The 21,334-nt window shown below is 40.2% G+C and overlaps 1 protein-coding gene across 1 annotated transcript in view; it reads left to right on the forward strand.

The window, feature by feature from the left end:
• The window catches only part of ZNF10 (zinc finger protein 10), a 65,660-nt gene extending 44,623 nt beyond the window's left edge, over positions 1–21,037 (forward strand). Inside the window, exons 6-9 of the mRNA XM_029921432.1 lie at positions 3,309–3,509; positions 12,439–12,565; positions 12,858–12,953; positions 17,599–21,037. Coding sequence (XP_029777292.1) covers positions 3,309–3,509; positions 12,439–12,565; positions 12,858–12,953; positions 17,599–20,036 — 2,862 coding nt within the window. The 3' untranslated portion in view covers positions 20,037–21,037. The remainder of the gene's footprint in view (positions 1–3,308; positions 3,510–12,438; positions 12,566–12,857; positions 12,954–17,598) is intronic.
• The last annotated feature ends 297 nt before the right edge of the window (positions 21,038–21,334 follow it).

Below are 21,334 nucleotides of genomic sequence, written 5' to 3' on the forward strand. Positions count from 1 at the left end.
ATGTTGAATCAAAGTGGTGAGAGTGGACATCCTTGTCTTCTTCCTGATCTTAGGGGGAATGTTTTCAGGTTTTCACCATTGAATATGTTGTGTCTGTGGGGGGTTTGTATATGGCTTTTATAATGTGAGGTATATTCCCTCTAATCCTACTTTGTTGAAGGTTTTTATCATGAATGAGTTGTTGTACTTTGTGAAATGCCTTCTCTGCCTCTACGAAATGATCCTATGGTTTTTATTCTTTCTCTTGTTGATGGGATCTGTCACGTTGATTGGTTTGCAAATATTGAACCCCCCCTGCAACTCAGGAATTAATCTCCCTTGATCGTGGTGAATGATTTTTTAAAATGTATTGATGGATTCAGTTTGCTGATACTTTGTTGACGATTTTTGCATCTATGTTCATCAGAGATACTGGCCTATAGCCCCCCTTTTTTTGTAGTGTATTTACCTGTTTTTTGGGATCGGGGTAGTGCAGCCCTCATAGGGTGAATTTGGAGATTTTCCTTCCTCTTCTATTTTTTGGAATAGTTTGAGAAGAATAGCTACTATGTTTGGTAGAACTTACCTGTGAAGCCGTCTAGTCACGGACTTTTGTCTATTGGGAGTTTTTTGATTGGTGATTCAATTTCATTACTGGTGATTGGTCTGTTCAAATTTTCTACTTGTTGTTTCTTTTTCTTTTTTTTCCAGTTTTGGGAGGTTATGTGTCTCTAGGAATTTATCTATTTCTTCTAGGTTGTCCAATTTGTTGGTATATGCTTTTTCATAATATTCTCATAATCCTTTGTATTTCTATGGTGTTAGTTGTTATTTGTCTTCTTTTCTGATTTTGTTTTTTTGAGACTTCTCTCTCTCTCCCCTACCTCTTTTTTAATTTCCAAATAGTGTAGCTAAAGGCTTATCAAGTTTGTTGATCTTTTCAAAGAACCAGTCCCTGATTTTATTGCTCTCTTCTTTTGTGTCCTTAGTTTTTATTTCATTTATTTTTGGTCTAATATTTCTTTCCTTCTACTGCTTTGGGGTCTTATTTTTTCTTTTTCTAGTTCCTTTGGGTGTAAGGTCAGTTATTTGAGATTTTTCTTGGTTCTTGAGGTAGACCTGTATTGCTATAAATTTCCCTCATAGAACAGCTTTTGCTGCATCCCAAAGATTTTGGACCTTTGTTTTCATTTTCGTTTTTCTCCATGAATTTTTAACTTTCTCTTTGGTTTCTTGGATAACCCATTCATTGTTTTAGTAGTATGTTATTTAAATTGCAGATATTTGTGGGTTTTTTTTTTTCCCAGGTTTTTCTTGTGGTTGATTTCTGGTTTCATAGAGTTGTCATCAGAAAAGATGTATTGTATGACTTTGATGTTTTTGACTTTGTTGAGATTTGTTTCGTGGCTTGATATGTGATCTGTTCTGGAGAATGTTCCATATGTATTTGAAAATAATGTCTGTTAAATCCAGATAACTTGCTTCTTAATAATGTCATTTTTAATAATAGCAATATAACTGTCATATCCTATAGTATACATGAAATGGTTTTGAAATTGCAGTTTGTTATTATTAACAAGGATACTGAATGAAGTTTAGTATGTCCTTGTAGCTCTTTTTATCCAAAGAATACACAGCTAAATACTACATGTTAAGGTCAGTTAGAAAAATTATATTCTTTTAATTTTATTTCTAAAATGATAAACATGGGGCACCTGGGGGGCTCAGTCGGTTAAGCATCTGACTTCAGCTCATGTCATGATCTCATGGTTCATGGGTTCGAGCCCCGCATCGGGTTCTGTGTTGACAGGTCAGAACCTGGAGCCTGTTTCAGATTCTGTGTCTCCCTCTCTCTCTGCCCCTCCTCCACTTGCGCTCTGTCTCTCTCTGTCTCAAAAATAAATAATATAAAAAATTAGAAAAATAAAATAAAATGATAAGCATACACGTTTGTTGACACTTATTTGCAATTTAGGGATTGCCCACCTTCTTTTTGATTATGTAAGATATTCCATAATTCAAAAGTAAAAACTAACTTGCTTCCATCCCTTTTGGCCTGTTCTTTCCCTTCTTCTGAGGTCAACCATTTTTACAGTTCCTACTTCATCTTTTCAGTGATTCTTTTGGAAGTACAAGCAAACACACCTACAAGACAAGCCTTGTCAGGAAGCCCTTTTTTCTGCTTCTAGCTCTGTGCTTCTTGGAGTTCAGCATGCCCTGTCTTTTAATCCACTTCTCTGATTTACATCTTGTATTTTGTTGTTAATTTATCGAATAAGATCTGAACCCTTCTCTCTTGCTGTCTAATAGCCTTTCTGCCTTTTCTCTCCTTTCCTTCCCTTCTAGTCTGGACCTCTCCTCTCTTCTCCTCTCTCCCCCCGCCCCTCCGTGTTACCCCCTCCCTTCCCTTTCCATCTCCTCTCTGCTTCTATGCCTCTTTCTTCCTGTCTCTCTTGTTCCTTTCACTGCCTGAACATTTTTCTGTACTGGTTGATCGGGGCACTAATTTTAGTATTTTTCCCTCAGAGCAAAAATATGTATACCTGGAAGAGATCTGCCAATAATTTCTCCAATTCCCACTTTCTTACGTGGCCACAGTGCTGTCAGGTCACTTAGTGACTTTGGGATTGCTCTCCCCTTGGGGACACACGTTGGTGACTTTGGGGATGTGCCGCGTGTAGCCCGTCAGAATCTTCCTTACTCTGCTGGGATCTGCGCTCTGCTCTTGGGTGACGTCTGCATATACTCTGATGTTTGTGAGGAGACCCTTGTTTGGTGTAGATGTCTTGGGCTTTTTCTTGCACTATGATGGTAGATCTTTTCTATGTTCATTGGGAGCTTGGGGAAGATTAAAACCTGCATTGATACCCTGATGTTACCTTACCCCAATGCTTTTATAACAACAGAATGTGAAACTTGCTGAGAGAGTTTAAGTAAATTGTTCATCAGCATCCAAATAGTGAGGGAAGAAATTCTGAAACAGACTGGCTCATTCCAAATCTATTGCTTGTATACAACAGAGTTGTTACTCTTCGGCATCCGGCATTGTGTTCTCATTGAAGTGGCTGCCTGATACTGTTCAACTCTTAGGGTTCCTGCTGCATCTTGGGGCTCCTGGGTGCCTGTGCAGAGTGTGGGGGAGAACTGTGGTCAGTGTGCTGGGCTCGCCGTTTGCATTTGTCTTGTGTCTGCCCCACGGCGCCACTGAACACAGAGCACCGAACACCCAGCCCAGCCTCGTGGGAGTGTGTTCACCAGCAAGAAAGAGTGAGCAAGGTTGGGCCTGGGGTAATTCTGGCCTTAAGTCGAGTTTGATCTTGCATCCACAGATTCCACCTCTCCAGGAACAAGAGGGTTTGTGCCACAGAATCAGAGAGTTCCAAGGTCAGGAATCCATCCTGGGTCAGGGAAGCCTTGACCGGAGGCCCCTCCCTGGAGGCCCTCAGCAAACACACAGGAATCACAGGACAGAGCAGGTTCCAGAGTGGCTGTTTATTTCCCGGGAGCAGCCAAAACCCACCCCGTCTCCGGTGAGTTGTGTACTTACTCCCCTTTCTTTTCGATAGTATTTTTCTCCTTTCTTTTTCCCTCCCTCCCTCCTCCCTCTCTCTCTCTCTCTCTCTCTCTCTCTCTCTCTCTCTCTCTCTCTCTTTCTCTCTCTTTCTCTCTCTCTCTCTCTCTTTCTTTTTTGGTGGGGAGAGTATGGGATCCTTAGGTCAAAGGATTAAGTCAATCACTTCTCAGTTCATGGCCTGTTTATCATCACTGGTCTGTGTCAGGTCCCTATCTACCTTTATTTACATATTGTCTGACTTCCCCAAACTCCCTTTCTGTCTCCTTCCCCATCCCTAAAAATTACTTTGCTTTTTATGGATTTCTTTTGCTTATATGTATTCACAAAATATGTATCGTTATTGCTGTGTGTGTATTTTTAATTTCTGCTAATGGTGTCTGCATATGTGTCTTGCTGTATTAGTTATATTTTTCAGTAAGCATTCCGAACACCCACGCTCTCATTATGTTTACCAGCGCATGCACGAGAGCGGTCTGTGAGCATCCCCTTGGCTCACTTTCCCAGCCAACAATTTATATTGTTAATCTTTTGATTTTGGCCATTCTGGTGATTGTATGATGGCGTCTATGGGGTTAATTTGCATTTCCTTCTGGCTGAAGAGGACAAGTACCTTCTGTCATACTTATTTGATAGTTTCTTGCCTTTTGTGTTTTCTTTTTTCTTACTTTAATGGAATTTTTAATATCCTGGAAGCTCATTAGAAACGCAGAGTATTGGGGCGCCTGGGTGGCTTAGTTGGTTAAGCAGTTAAGCATCCAGCTTTGGCTTGGGTCATGATCTCATGGTTCATGGGTCCGGCCGTGCATCAGGCTCTGTGCTGACAGCTCAGAGCCTGGAGCTGCTTCAGATTCTGTGTCTCCCTCTCTCTCTGATCTTCCCCCGCTCACCCTCTGTGTCTCTCAAAAATAAACATTAAAAATAAAAAAAAAAACATAAAAAAATTTTTAATATACTACTTTGTTTTAATTATCAACATTGTAGTAAGTTTTGAAAATGGGAAATGTGAATCCTTCCGCTTTGTTCTTTGCCTGTATTGTTTTTGCTATTCATGGTCCCTTGAGATGCCATATGAATTTTAGGATGGACTTTTCTGTTTCCTACAAATAAAAAATTAGTGGGATTTTGATAGGGATTATATTGAATATGTAGATCACTGTGATATTATTGACATCTTAATGATAATCCTTCCAGTCCATGAACATGCATATGTTTCCATTTATTTGTGTCGTTTTAAATTTCTTTCAGCAAGGCTTTCTAGTTTTCATTCTATCAGTCACTTACATCCTTGGTTAAGTTATTAATTCCTAAGCATTTTATCCTTTTGATGCTATTATAAATGGAATTGTTTTCATAATTTGCTTTTCAGATTGATCATAGCTATTTATCCTCTTTCTTTTCTGCTTTTGTTTAATCGAGTCCTCTGTCTCTCTCCCTCTCCCTCTCTCTTTCTCTCTTTTTGAAAAGAACCAGCTTTTGGTTTCATTGATGTATTCTTTTGTGTTTTTAGTTTCTATTTCATGTATTTCTGGTCTAATATTTCTTTCCTTCTGGTTTTGGGTCTTGTTTGTTTTTCTTTTTCTAGTTACTTTGGGTGTAAGGTCAGTTGTTTGTTTGAGATATTTCTTGCTCTTGAGGTATTGCTATGAAATTCCCTCTTAGGACAGCTTTTGCTGCATCCCCAAAATTTGGCCCATTGTATTTTCATTTTTCTCCATGTATTTTTTTATTTTCTCTTTGGTTTCTTGATTGACTCATTCATTGTTTAATAATATGTTATTTAACTTACATATATTTGTGGTTTTTTCAGATTTTTTCTTGTGGTTGATTTCTAGCTTCACAGCATTGTCATCAGAAAAGATGCATGGTATGACTTTGATGTTTTCGGCTTTGTTGAGATTTGTTTTGTGGCTTAATATGTGATCTAAATAATGTATATTCTGCTGTTCGTGATGGTATGTTATGAATATATCTGTTAGGTCCATATGGTCCAATGTGTCATTCAAAGCCATTGTTTCGCTTTTTTTTTCCTGTTTGGATGATCTATCTATTGATGTAAATGGGGTGTTAAAGTCCCTTTCTATTATTGTATTGCCATTGATTACTTTCTTTGTGTTTGTTACTAGATGCTTCATGTATTTGGGTGCTTTCCTTTTGGATGCATAAATATTTACAATTGTTATATATTCTTATTGGGTTTTTCCCTTTATGGTTATATTGTGTCTTTCTTTTTCTCTTGCTACAGTCTTTGTTTTAAAGTATGTTTTGCCCGATATCAGTATTGTTACCTTGGATTTCTTTTCATATCCATTTGCATGATAAATGCTTTCCTATCCCATCACTTTTAAAGATAGGCGTCTTCAGGTCTGAAAATGTGTCTCAGCAGCAGTGTATAGATGGGTCTTGCTTTATCCATTCTGTCACATCCTGTGTCTTTTTATGTAAGCTTTAAGTCTGTTTACATTCAAAGTAATTATTGATAAGAACGTACTTATTGTCATTTTATTGCCCGCTTCCTGCTTGTTTTTGTAGTTCTTCTCTGTTTCTTTCTTCTCTTGCTCTCTTCTCTCATGGTTTATTGGCTTTGTTTAGTGATACACTTAGGTTCTTTCTCTGTATTGTTTGCATATTAATGGATTTTGATTTGTGGTTAACATTAGGTTTGCATATAACTTATTAAGGATATAACAGCCTGCAGTAAGTTGATGGTCACTTAAGTTTGAACCCATTCTTTTCTCCTCTCCCCCCCCCCCCCCCCCACATTTTGGGGATATGATGGTATACTGTACATCCTTTTGTTTTGTGAGTCCCTTGACTGATTTGTTATAGAGATACTTTTACTGCTTTTGTGCTTTTTTTTACTTTTCATACTCCTACTTATGGTCTTTCCTTTCCATTCAAAGACTCCCCTTTAATATTTATTGTAGGGCTGGTTTAATGGTCCTGAATTGCTTTAACTTTTGTTTGGGAAACTCTATCTTTCCTTTTCTGAATGATAGCCTTGCTTGATGGAGTATTCTTGGCTGAAAGTTTTTTTCTTGCTTCACTTTGAATATATCATGCTATTCCCTTCTGGACTTTTACAAAGTTTCTGCTGAAAAATCAATAGCCTTATGGAGTTTCTCTTGTATGTAACTTTTCTTTTTTTCTTGCTGCTTTAACGTTCTCTCTTTATCACTACTCTTTTGCCATTTTGATCACCATGTGTCTTGGTGTGGGTCTTCTTGGATTGATTTTGCTAGGGGCTCTGTGTGCCTCCTGGATTTAGATTTCTGTTCCTTTTCTAGATTTAGCAAGTTTTTAGCTATTATTCTTCAAATAAGTTTTCTGCCATCTTTTCTCTGTTTTTCTTTGGGGTCCCTATAATGTAAATGTTATTATGCTTGATGGTGTTACTTAGTTCCCTAAGTCTTTTTTTTTTTTTTAATTTGTCATTATTCCTTTTTCTCTCTTATGTTCAACTTGATTGATTTCCATTACTCTGCTTTCTGGATCACTGATATGTTCTGTTTCTTCTTCTTGTTTACTATTTATTCCTGCTAGTGTATTTTTAATTTTATTTATTGGGTGGTTCTTCTCTGCTTGGTTCTTTTTTTATGTTTTCTATTTTTTTGTTAAGAGTGTCACCGAGGTCCTTCACTGTTTTGTCTGGTCCAGTGAGTACCTTTATGCCCATGACTGTAAATTGTCTGTCAAGTATATTACCTCTCTGTGTTTTGTTTATCTCCTTTGCTATGATTTTGTCCTGTTCTTTCTTTGGGACGTACTCCTTTGTCTCCTCATGTTGTCTAACTCTTTGTTTCTGTGTGTTAGACAGGTTTTCAAAAGTTTTATTTATTTAAGTAATCTCTACACCCCATGAGGGGCTCAAACTCATGTGAGATCAAGAGTCACATGCTTTTCTGACTAAGCCAGCTGGGTGCCCCTGATTCTCTGTGTTAGGAAAGCTACGTCTCCTGCTCTTGAAAGCAGTGGTCTTACGATGAAGAGGTCCTGTAGTGCCGTGCAGTAAAGTGTCCCCTGTCACCGAAAGCTGGCCCTTAGGGGCATCTCCTGGGTTTGTGCTGCATGTGGCCTGCCGTTGCGGATGGGCCATGTTTGCCTTCAGTCTCTTCATCACGCAACGGCTCTCTTTGTCTGTTCTGGGCAGGGTTTGGTCTTGGTGGTGTGAGGAGGCCGGTCTAGGACCCCCCTGAGCTTCAGTTGAGTCATTCCAGGTGTTTGCCAGACGTGCAGCAGCACCAAACTGCAGGAGAACGTGGGGGGTGGGATGCACTGTTAGCGTGGAGGGTGTTGCCGCTGCACTGACGCCCCCAGGCGTCCAGGGGTCTAGGCTGGGACGGAGGGAGGGAAATAGTGCTTGCTGGCTCTTTTGTTCTGGGAGAGGTCTCCCAACGCCCCTGCCCCTCCAGCACGTGCTGAGATCGGTAAACAAATCTCCCTCCTGGATACTCTAGACTGTTTCAAACTACAGCTTCAATGCTCTAGGCCTGTGGGGCTGTTGTGCTGTCCCATAAATAATGAGAGACTTTTAAATACTGAAAACAAACTGAGGGCTGAAGGGGGAGGGGAAAGGGGAAGGGGAGCGATGGGTATGGAGGAGAGCACTTGTGGGGAAGAGCACTGGGTGTTATGTGGAAACCAACTTGACAATAAAGTATAAATAAAAATAAATAAATAAAATAATAAAATTAAGTTTAGTAATGGAAAGAAAAAAAAAACCCAAGTGGGTCTCGGGTGCCTGGGTGGCACAGTCCGTTAAGCGACCAACTGACTTCTGCTCAGGTCACGATCTCATGGTTTGTGGGTTCAAGCCCCACATCGGGCTCTGTGCTGACAGCTCAGAGCCTGGAGCCTGCTTTGGATTCTGTGCCTCCCTCTCTCTCTGTCCCTCTTCCACTCATGCTCTGTTTCTCTCTGGCTCAATAATAAATAAACATTAAGAAAAAAAAGAGTGGGTCTCTGTTTTCTCTTGCTCTTCTAGCTCTGTTAGGAGCCTGCTGATTTTTAAAGTTCCAGGTTTTAAGCACCACTGATTGTAAGAACTCATGAAATTTGGCCTCTCTGGTTTTCAAAGTCAAATGTAACAGAGAGTCGTCTTTCCCATGCCTGGGGTGCTTGGGGTGAGGTCTGTTTCTCTCCCTTCTCTGCACCCGTGTATCCCTCCCTCCCGTAGACAGTCTCCCTGGTCGATTTAGCTCTGACCACATTCCTACCCTCCTACCCTCTCCAGTGTGTCCTCTTCTCTGCCTTCAGCGGTGGAAAATCTGTCAGTCTTCAGGTCATTTTCTGTGTTCCTGACGCTAATGAGGATGCTATCTAGTTGTGTCTGTGACACAAGGTGAGAGCTTTACGCCCGCCTACCCCTCCATCTTCCTGGAAGTCCTGTTGTTTTTTAATAGAAATGTTTTTGACTATAAATTTTCTCCTGGAAGGGGCTTGATGGGCATGGAGGAGGGCACTTGTGGGGAAGAGCACTGGGTGTTATATGGAAACCAACTGGACAATAAACTATATGTAAAAAAAATTTCCCCTGAACACTTGCTGCATCCTATAGATTTTGGTATGTTGTGTTTTGTTTTCACTCATGTCTAAATATTTACTAAGTTACCTTTTGATTTCTTCTTTAAATCATTGGTTAGGATGTGTTGTTTAATTTCCCCAAAGTTGTGAATATTCAACTTATTCCCTCCTGTTATTGACTTCTAACTTTATCCTGTGTGCTCAGAGAAAATACTTTGTATAATCTTTCTCTCTTAAGACTTACTGAGTCTTAATTTGGGGGCTAACATACAGTCTTTCTTGTATAACATCCTGTGTGTACTTGAAAATAACATGTGTGGTCTTGTTCTTGGGTAGAATGTTTTGTATATGTCTTTTAGACCTAGTTGTTGCTTTTAAGTATTTTGTTGTCTTCTGTCTGGTTGTTTAACTATTATTGAGAGTAGGATTTTGTAGTTTCTAATTACTATTATAAAACTTTCTCCCTTCAATTCTGTCAGTTATTGCTTCATATATTTTGATGATCTGTTATGTGTATAACTGTTGATAATTGTTATTTTTTCTTGTGCTATTGCACCTTTAATTATATATAATGTCCTTTTTTCCTCCCTCTTATAAACTTTTTTGATTTGAAGTCCATTGTGTCTGGTAGTGGTATTATCCTCCCTGCTCAATTTTGGTTACTGTTTGCATGGAATATCTTTATACATTCTTTCACGTTCAGTCTGTTTTTGTCTTTGGCTCTAAAGTGAATGTCCTTCAATGTCACTCATCATCAGAGAAATACAAATCAAAACCACACTGAGATACCACCTCACGCCTGTCAGAGTGGCTAAAATGAACAAATCAAGAGACTATAGATGCTGGCGAGGGTGTGGGGAGACGGGCACCCTCCTACACTGCTGGTGGGAATGCAAACTGGTGCAGCTGCTCTGGAAAGCAGTGTGGAGGTTCCTCAAAACACTATAGATAGAACTCCCCTATGACCCGGCAATAGCACTGCTGGGGATCTACCCAAGGGATACAGAAGTGCTGATGCATAGGGGCACATGCACCCCAATGTTCACAGCGGCACTGTCAACAATAGCCAAATCATAGAAAGAGCCTGAATATCCATCACCTGATGGATGGATCAAGAAGATGTGGTTTATATATACAATGGAGTACTACATGGCAAGGAGAAAGAATGAAATCTGGCCATTTGTAGGAAATTGGATGGACCTTGAGGGTGTCATGCTAAGTGAAGTAAGTCAGACGGAGGACAGATACCATATGTTTTCACTCATAAGTGTAATAGGAGAAACTTAACAGAGGACCATGGGGAGAGGAAGGGGAAAAAATAGTAAAGGAGAAGGAAGGAGGCAAACCATAAGAGACTCTTGAATACTGAGAACAAACTGGGGGAGAGGGGAAGGGGGTGATGGGCACGGAGGAGGGCACTTGTGGGGATGAGCACTGGGTGTTCTATGGAAACCAACTTGACAATGAACTATTTAAAAATGAAAAAAATATTTTAATAAACGTTTAAATTTTAGTGCAGTAAAGAAAATAAAGTAAGTTAATCTCTTTTAGACAGCTTATAGTTGGGTCTTATTTTTTAAGACATTCTGCCAGTCTGTCTTTGATTGGAGAGTTTAATCAATTTGCACTTAAAGTAATTACTGATGAGGGACTTATTTCTTTATTCTGTATATTTCTATATACCTCTGCTCCCCCCTTATTTGTCCTTCAGTCCATACATGTCTTGTGTTTAGTTGATTTTTTAAAGTTAAGTATCTCAATGTATTTCTCATTTTCTTTTTTTTTTGAGAGAGTGAGAGAGCATGCAAGTGGGAGAGGAGTAGAGGCAGAGGGAAAGGGAGAGAGACAATCTTAAGCAGCCTCCATGCTCAGCACGGAGCCTGACTTGGGGCTTGATCTCATGACCGTGAGATCATGACCTGAGCTGAGATCAAGAGTTGGACACTTAAGTGACTGAGCCACTAGGCAGCCCATCTTCTCTCCTTTGGTGTAAATTATGTATCTATTTTCTTTGTGGTTATTGTAAAGATTATGTTTAACTTCCAAAAATTATAGCAGTTTGATTTGAAATTATACCAACTTAACTTTGTCACCATACAAAGACTCTGCTCCTTTATAGCTCTGTCCTCACCTCTTTTGGTTAGTGAGGTCACAGAATTATATCTTTATACACTGCATGACCTCAAACACAAACTAATAATTATTTTAAATGCATTAGTCTCTTATAATATGTAGGAAACAAACTGTGGAGTTACAAACTGAAGTTAAAATAATACTACCTTTAGCAATTGTCCAGGTGTCTACCTTTATTAAGATCTTTATTTTTTCATACAGCTTCAAATTATTTTGTGATGTCCTTTTATTTTACCTACTCTCATGGTCGTTTTTGTCAGGCAAGTCTAGTGGTAAGAAACTCCCATTTGTTTTCTGGGAATGTTTTAATTGCCCCCTCTACTTTTGGAGGTCAGTTTTGACAGATACAGGATTTTTGGTTTACAATTTTTTTAGCTCTTTGAGTATGTTAGTCCATTGCCTTCAAGCCTTCAAAGGTGCTGATGAGAAATCTGCTTATAATCTTACTGAGGATCCTGTGTACGACAAATTGTTCCTTGATGCTAAGAGTCTTTGTCTGTAGAAAATTGGATTCTCGTAGATCTCGGCATGGGTTTCTTTCAGTTTGTATTTGTTGGTGTCTGTCAAGCTTCTTGGGTGTTCATATTCACATATTTTGTGAAATTTGGTGTTGCTATTACAATTTTTTAAATCTTAGCCATTCTAATAAGGGTGTAATGGTGTCTTATTGTTAAATTGTAAGTCTTTAATGAAGTATGATGTTGAACATCTTACCATGTGCTTAATTGCCATCTGTATGTCTTCCTGTTCAGATTGTTTGCCTCACAAACTGGCCACTATTTAGAGCTACTGTCCTTTCATTCCACCTGTTTTGACATGTCTTCTCTCACAGTGGCTGCCCCAGCGTTACCCTTCTATAGGTTCAGCCTGACACTCTCAAATGGCTTTGCTAGCCTCCTCCTTTGTGCTCCTGTTGTGATCTGTGTGATGGTTCATCTTAGCTTCTCTGACGTCTCACTTGGCTTTCCTGTGTGGTGGTGAGCACTCCTTGTGCACAGGGTTGTGTTCCGTTCAAGCTCCTACCGCCTGCGCCTTGCTGACTGTCTGGCACCAGGTATTCTCATATGTTGAGTGGAAGACTGAGTGATTTAATACACACTGAAGGGAGGCTTTCCCCAAACTTTTGCTTTTCTCACAAAGTAGAATATAAACAATGGCCATTCTAGGCAGCTTGTGGTTTCCCACAAACTCAATAAAATAATTGGATATTGAATAGGAATATGCTCTTTCAGGGACCATTGTCATTCGTGGACGTGTGTGTGGACTTCACCTGGGAAGAGTGGCGGCTGCTGGACCCAGCTCAGAAGCGCCTGTACCGGCGTGTGATGTTGGAGAACTACAGCCACCTGGTGTCCCTGGGTAGGTGCTCCGTCCCTGAAAGGACCGTGTGTGATCTCCAAGCTTCCCCTTCTTGGTTGCTGAAACCTGGGCAGCTTTTGCAGAGAAATTACTTGTGATTACAGGCCATATTTCAAGGCCATGTTTCCTTAGTCTCCCCTTGGCATCAGAATATGCTAGTAGAACGGTCTTCACTTTGCTCTGGGGCAGAAGGGCAGCTTCAGCATGCTGCCTGCCTCTACACTAAATCCCCCCCATTCTTCGAGGTCTGAGGTACTTTTGGCCCAGATTGTATGTGATTTTCTATTCACAGGATATCAAGACACCAAACCTGACATCATCTTCCGATTGGAGCAAGGAGAGGAACTGTGGATGCTGCAGGCCCACGTCCCAAGTCAAGGCCATCCAGGTGAGTGACATGTAGGTCTTTTCTCCCTTAACTCAGAATTGATGTGAATTCTGATATGACCTACAACTCATGTTTGTACCTTTTGTCTCATTTGTAACTCTTTTTTCTCCATTTCCTTTCCTTTCCTTTCTCTTTTGTTATTTTCTCTATTTTCCCAGGATCGTAGATGCATTTTGCTATACATTTAAAAAAGCTTCCTCTTTATCTTACTCAGTGTGACTATCATGCCTTCTTTCTTTCCTTCTTTCTTTCTTCCTTCTTTCCTTTTTCTTTCTTTCATTCTTTCTTTCTTCCTTCCTTCCTTCTTCTTTTTCTTCCTTTCTCTCTCTCTTTCTATTTTTAACCCTCTTAGGCTTATAATCAACAACTAGAGTCCCAACCTCCTTCCTTCTTGAGATATCCCACCTGGAGTCCCCCTCTCCGCTTACCCAAGTGACACCCCACTGAGTCTGCTCACACACTACGTGACAAAGTGCTTTTTCTTTTCATGCTTTAGTGGCTTCTCTTGTTTTTCCTTCTGAGTCCAAGGGGTCTTTTTATATTCACTACTTTTCTTCTGTATTGTAATCTTTAAAAGAAACCCATTCTGCAGATTTAAGCTCTGGTTTTCTCTTCTGGTAATCGACAGCCCATCTGTCGTTTGTCCGGTCTTGGTCCCGAGTTTGGTCCCTCGGGCATCCTCCCTGATGTGTCGCCCCCAGTCTCACTTTCAGGAACTGGAATTGCTCGTTGGTTTGCCCCAAAGCTACATCATACTTTCTTCTCACCTTCTGATTATTTATTCATTCTGCTGTGCTTCTAGCTCTTTCTCCAGGCACTGGGAGTTGACTTAAATCTCTTTTATGTGCCATTTTCTTCACTAGTGTTGCTGAAATGTGTTAATATTTTGGTTTTCTAAAAAGAAATCTTTTAAACGTCCAATATTCCCATTTTCCACCAAAACCAAGGCCATTGTCTCATTTTTCATTATTGTATTTAGTAATCCAATGTATTCATCTTAGTTCTTCTGTATTAGTTCATCTTCACGTTACTATCAGATATGTTTCCCTAAGCGTGTTTAATTTGTCACAGGCAGGGCTGTATGAATCAAGCTGGTGTTTGTATCATTAAGATTGTTTCAGCTGCAATTTTGATTAATCCTAAATCAACCTATTACGTAGAAGTTATTAATGGGGCACCTGGGTGGCTCAGTCAGCTGAGTGTCCAACTTGGGCTCAGGTCATGATCCCATAGTTTGTGGGTTTGAGCCCCATGTCAGGCTCTGAGCAAGCTGTCAGCACAGAGCTTCGGATTCTGTGTCTCCTTCTCTCTCAGCTCCTCCCTGCTCACTCTCTGTCTGTCTTTGTCTCTCAAAAATAAATACATGTAAAAAGAAATTTTTTAAAGAAGTTATTTATTACTACATATCACAAGAAGTCCTGAAGTGGGGCAGCTGTAGGGTTGACTAAGTGACTGACTCAGTAAATCACTGAAAGTCTGTTTCTGCCCTGCCGCTCTGTGTATGTCAGCGTTTTCCCAGGTCCTCCCATCACGGTCACCAGTGGCTAGTACAGTTCCAGCCAACACCTGCAGATACACTAGCGCCAGGAGAATAAGAAAAACTGCTTTCTCCACCTGGCTGTTTTTATGAGGCCGTTAAGACAAGAAGTCTTCGCAAACTTGCCATGCGCAGTGGGCTAGGTTTTTATCACATGCCCGGTCTGAAGAAGACTCTGTCAAGGGAAGTGGGCGCACCACTGTTGGCTCAGATAAATGATGCTTCACCTTCTGGCGAAGGGGGCAGAGGTAGTAATGGAGACAGGCCCCCATGCCCCTGACTGAAGCACATAGCCTTAAGGATGGGTTTGGGGGGATAATCAGGTTTCTTCCAGCCAGGAAAGGGGAGGAAGGATTGTTGGGTAGGCAGCGCTGTCTACCTTCGTCTACCTCTTTGGAGAGGTAGCTTCTAGTCACACCCTTCTTCCGATCCATCCATCTTCAAAAATATTCCACGCCCCACCCCTGTTTTCCTTCTAGTACTGTATCAACGCAAGTCCTGGATGCTTGTTCCCAGTCAGGCCTGGTGGTAGGCCTGCAATGAAAGATAAGCTATTCACGTACAACCAGCCAGAGACTCGCAGAGTAGGTATAACAAGGGTCCCCGTTTTGGGAGAGTCACCGCAGTGATGCCACACGGAAGTCCCTGGTTTGCACTGCACTGAAACCCTGGTCAGGCCAGGACTCCCTGGGATGGAAGTGGCTTCATGAGCCCTTGGTTCTGCTCTCTGAGCAGAATTCTCTTTCCGTTGTCTTCTGTGGCTACTCCCAAGATGGTCATTCAGGAGAATGTTTTTCTATAGCTTCAGAATCGGAAATCTGTTGGTGCAAGTTGAGTTTCCAGGGACTGCCTCAGGACCACAGCCAGTAAGCATCTTCAGTTATGTTTAAGTAATATTTAAGCTCAGGAATTTCTGTCTTCCATTCTTCGGCTTTGGCATTGTTTCCTGACCTCCTGAATTCTTTGAACTTTTCCCTATGACAACCAACCATAGTATCATTTTCTGTCATTATCGTTGCAAAGAGAATGCCCCACAGAAAATACAGTAGATTTCCTGGGAAATCAAAGGAAGTGAGTCAGAGCTGTGGCTAACCATGAGCGGTAAGGACGGGTATAGCACCAGCCAGAGAAGGTTTACAAGGGTAGAGTATTAGGACAGATTCAGTGTCCATAAACTCTGAAAGTCTACAGGGATAAGACTGTTAGCCAAACACTTGAGCAAATCTGATTTCTCAGGCAAAGATTAGTTACTCACTGGTCTATTTTCTTCTTGACAGAAACATTTCTGACTTTTGAAGCATGCTTTAGCCAGTAACACTCCCTTCTAAGCCATTGTGATAGTCAGAAGTATCCACGTTCATTTCTCAGTGCATCCAGGAAGAAGTAACTCCTCCACTTGGGGATTGGTCCTTAGGAAAATACAGTTTGGAGATTGTGTACAAAATGGGGTTAGATTCAAGAGGTGAGGAAGCGTGGAATGAGGTATGAAGGTCCTCTGACCTGCGGTCTTGAAACCTGACTTGTCCTGTGTTCTCTTAACGCTCTTTTCACCGCCTCGGGCAGCACATCACTATAGGGACAGCTGGATCAGGTCCACCGTTGTCTTCTCTTCAGCCTCCAGATATTTGTCGTTGTGCCTGAGGGTTTAGTCCTGTGCTTCGTTCCCTGTCTACTTTCTATTTTTGGCTTTTGTGTTTTGTTGTAAACAGCATTCTGTTTACTCTGCCCCCTCTTAGTTTTCTATTCCCCCAGATTAAACTACTTTCATCCCTTTTAGCTCCATTTGCTTCTGTATTTCTAAATAACCAGCTTATTCTAGTGCACCTTGATTTTCCCTCCAGTGATGATTATTCAGTATAAACATGTAGCGACTGAGTGCTCTTTCACCCTCGTTCCCTCATACTCCCCGGATGTATACCCTGTCCCCTCTTATACCCCGGTCATCGTAGTATTTCACTGGAGTCGGATCAGTCTGGGGCTCTTACATCGTTGTGACTACGCAGTTTCTGTTCACAGGTAAACCGTGCACATATGCACTGGTTAATTTTTATTCATAGACCTGTTTTATTTTCTTCTGAGTTGTTTCATTTGCCTGCCACGTTTTCTCTGTTCTTATCCTTAATGTATTTTTCATTAGCGCCCGACTTGTCTTCACATGTTTAAATATTCTTGTGGTACATTCAGCCAGTTTAGTAATTCTATCAATCTCTTCCTGATGATATCACTCCTATGACTTTTGACTTGCTCCAGTGAAACCTAGTTTTTCTCATATCCTGGCTATAGAGTTTTTTATCTTGGAGTCTCAGGTTTTGTTTTCTGTATTTATTCCGTGTCATTTGTTTTCTTGGTTGGTTTTATTAGAGTACCTCTTTGAGTAGCTTCCTGTGAAAGAGTGCACGTGATACAAATTTTGAGACCTGTGCCTCCAAAAATGTTTATACTTTACTCCTGAATGCTCTGCTTTTTGTCCTCTACTGATGCTAACGAGAAGTCAGATGCCATTCTAAATTTGGATCCATTATACAAAACAGTTTTGTTCTTTGGTTTCTCTGGAAGCTTTTACTAGCTGCTGCTTGTGCTCAGTGTTCTGGAACATCACACTGATTTTTCTTGTGAGTTTATTTTCATTTATTTGGGCATACAGGAGAACTATGTTGCCAAGAGGACAGTAAACTAATTTGCACTGTTTTCTTCTGTTTCTCTTGAGTTCAGCACAGTGTTTGGCACATAATAAGTATTTAACAATACTTATTGAAAGTATTGAAAGTATTGAAAGAATATAATACTGAGATTTCTTCTAACTGCTTTATATTTTCCTTATGTTTCCTTGTACCTATTTTGTTTTCCTTACTCATTATGCAAAATTTCAAAACTTAAAGTCGTCTGTATGCATTGTCAGATTTCTAGGCCTATCTTCATTTTTATTTTTGATTGTTATCCCCAATGGCCAGGAGTTCTGTTACATTTATACTTGAGATTTTATTTATATTCAAATTTGATATATGAAACCAAAAGTATAATTTCAGGACATGGGATTTCTAAGGTAATTTTATATTCTGCCAGAATCACGTTATTATTTTTAATGTGTAACTATTTTCTCATTTCTAGAAAAAGTCCGGGAAATTGATGATCATATGGAGTGGCATCAGGAGAATCAAGGCAAGCTGGAAAGTATGGCAAAAGGCTCCGCATGTACTGCATTTGGAAAACTATGTCTTCTTAGTACAAATTATGGTTCTTTAGGACAAAAGTTTCATAAATATATCACACATGGAATGAGTTTTAAATATAATATAGATTTCAATAGTAATTATGCTGGAAAGAACCCTAATGAGTTTCATGCATACAGGGAACCATTCCACCATTCTAAACATGAGCAAACTGTTACTGGAATAAAATACTGTGGAAGTAATGAATCTGGTAAAACTGTCAACAAGAAGTCACAACTCATATGCCATCAAATGTATATAGGTGGAAAACCCTTTGAATGCAGTTTTTGTGGGAAGGCTTTCAGCAGCAAGTCATACCTTGCAGTGCATCAGCGAACTCACGCAGAAGAGAAACCCTACAAATGTAAGGGATGTGGGAAAGACTTTAGCAGCAAATCCTACCTCACTGTCCACCAGAGAACTCACACAGGAGAGAAACTCCATGAATGCAGTGAATGTGGGAAATCTTTCAGTTTCAATTCACAGCTCATTATACATCAGAGAATTCACACAGGTGAGAATCCCTATGAATGCTGTGAATGTGGAAAAGTATTCAGTAGGAAAGACCAGCTCGTTTCACACCAGAGAACTCATTCTGGGCAGAAACCCTATGGTTGTACCGAATGTGGTAAGGCTTTTGGTTTGAAGTCACAGCTCATTATACATCAAAGAATTCATACAGGAGAGAAACCCTTTGAATGCAGTGAATGTCAGAAAGCCTTTAATACAAAGTCAAACCTTATGGTACATCAGAGAACCCATACAGGGGAGAAACCCTATGGTTGTACTGATTGTGGAAAAGCCTTTACTTTCAAGTCGCAGCTCATCGTACATCAGGGGGTTCACACAGGAGTAAAGCCCTATGGGTGCATTCAGTGTGGGAAAGCCTTCAGTTTGAAGTCGCAGCTCATCGTGCATCAGAGAAGTCACACAGGAATGAAACCTTTTGTATGTAGTGAATGTGGCAAAGCCTTTAGGAGCAAGTCATACCTCATTATACATATGAGGACTCACACAGGAGAGAAACTCCATGAATGCAGTGACTGTGGGAAAGCCTTCAGTTTTAATTCACAACTCATTATACATCAGCGGATTCACACGGGAGAGAGTCCATATGAATGCCATGAATGTGGGAAAGCCTTTAGTCGGAAATACCAGCTCATTTCCCACCAGAGAACCCATGCTGGGGAGAAGCCCTATGAATGCAGTGACTGTGGGAAGACTTTTGGCTTAAAGTCACAGCTCATTATACATCAGAGAACTCATACGGGTGAGAAACCCTTTGAATGCAGCGAATGTAGCAAAGCCTTTAACACAAAGTCCAACCTTATTGTACATCAGAGAACCCATACAGGGGAGAAACCCTATGGTTGTAGTGAATGTGGAAAAGCCTTTACTTTCAAGTCGCAGCTTATTGTACATCAGGGAGCACACACTGGAGTAAAACCCTATGGTTGTAATCAATGTGGAAAAGCCTTTAGTTTGAAGTCACAGCTCATTGTACATCAGAGAAGTCACACAGGAGTGAAACCCTACGGATGCAGCGAATGTGGGAAAGCCTTCAGGAGCAAGTCCTACCTCATTATTCACATGAGGACTCACACAGGAGAGAAACCACATGAATGCAATGAATGCGGTAAATCCTTCAGTTTCAATTCACAACTCATTGTGCATCAGAGAATTCACACAGGGGAAAATCCCTATGAATGCAGTGAATGTGGAAAAGCCTTTAATAGGAAAGATCAGCTCATTTCTCATCAGAGAACTCATGCAGGGGAAAAACCTTATGGATGCAGTGAATGTGGGAAAGCCTTCAGTAGCAAGTCGTACCTCATTATACACATGAGAACTCATTCAGGAGAGAAACCATATGAATGTAACCAATGTGGGAAGGCCTTCATTTGGAAGTCACTACTGATTGTACATGAGCGAACTCATGCAGGGGAAAGCCCTTATAAATGTAGTCAGTGCGAGAAATCCTTCAGTGGAAAATTACGGCTCATTGTACATCAGAGAATGCACACAAGAGAGAAACCCTACGAATGCAGTGAATGCGAGAAAGCCTTCATTAGGAAATCTCAGCTCGTCGTACATCAGAGAACTCATTCAGGGGAGAAACCCTATGGATGCAATGACTGTGGAAAAACCTTCTCTCAGAAATCAATTCTCAGTGCACACCAGCGGACGCATACAGGAGAGAAACCCTGTAAATGCACTGAATGTGGGAAGGCCTTTTGTTGGAAGTCTCAGCTCATTATGCATCAGAGAACTCATGCAGATGAAAAACACACTGACAAATTAAATGTAAGAAACTTTCTTCCAAAAGTCAACTTATAGGAAATGCCAGCAAATTCATATAGAAGGGAAGCGCTACAAATGAAATTATCTTACGGTGCAACAGAAAACTAATAGTGAACAGAAACCTTATGAATGCACAGCATGTGTCAGGGCACCCAAAGAAAGCTGCTTTTGACATACAAAATAAACAGTAAATGCACACAAGTATGTTTTGAATTCAGTGGACCCTGTGAAAGTTGTTGGCAGCAAGTCATCCTTTTTTAAAGTTTGTACAGATGAGGAACCATATCAATAAGGTGGATATTGGGAAGTTATTTTTTTACTGTGATAAAATTTGCAAAGAGGAAGTTTTATAAAACAAGAGAATATGGAGCACACTTTGATGAAATTCATTTCAAACAGTAGGATTTTAAGGAGAGAAAATGTAAAGTCAATAAATGTCAGAATTATCAAAATTACACACCCTTTAGGCGTCAGGAACTCGTACCTTGGAGAAACCATACTATAAATTAGGGAATTTCCTCATCTAGGAGAGGCAAATTTCTGTTAAAAAAAAACAACTAATAATCTATGAATGAAAATCTGTGAATGTGGCAAATGGGGTAAAGAAAGCTTTGGTAGAAAGGTTTCCTTCACTGTTATTTTTATTAATTTGGAAAGTAATTTCATTTACAAAATATTGTAAGGGAAATTATACTCCAGATGTTCCAAATTGTTAGGAAAATATTGGAGAAAATATTCAACTATACATAATAGGCATGTTTATAATGGAATATAAAGATATTTTTTCTTTTTCATGGTGTAAATAAATATAATCAGGATAACCAGAAATACATCAATAAGACCTACAGGGATATTTAGTCTTTGTCTTCCTCTGTACTGTATGAGTTATGTGTAGTTGGCATTCCACCTGTGAATGTCACATATGACAGGCAAGTTAGATAGATACATGACATTTCCCAGGGACTTATTGTTTTTAAGAAATATGACTTGTAACTAGAATAATATGATTTATTAAAAATGCATTTCAATACTAGAAACCTTTTCTACTGTTTTGTACTTTTTGTAAGTGGGCCTGGTGGCAACCTCTTTAGTTATATACACTAGTATAGTGCATAACTGATGTGTTCACGTAGCTGGAATCTGTTCTGCCCTCACTAATTAGAACATCTTGATTTTCATTACGATAATCTATTATAGTGTTTGAGGTCATGAGGAGGGTCTTCATTCAGGGTGCCCTGCCAAGGAGTCGGCATGATCATCAGAGTAGGCTGAGATATTCCAGACTGAGTTTCTAATGGGCTTCTTCAGTCCCAAAAAGCAAAGTGAGCTTTTGT

Source organism: Suricata suricatta, chromosome 14, assembly GCF_006229205.1.
Source record: "Suricata suricatta isolate VVHF042 chromosome 14, meerkat_22Aug2017_6uvM2_HiC, whole genome shotgun sequence".
Taxonomy (NCBI): Eukaryota; Metazoa; Chordata; class Mammalia; order Carnivora; family Herpestidae; genus Suricata; species Suricata suricatta.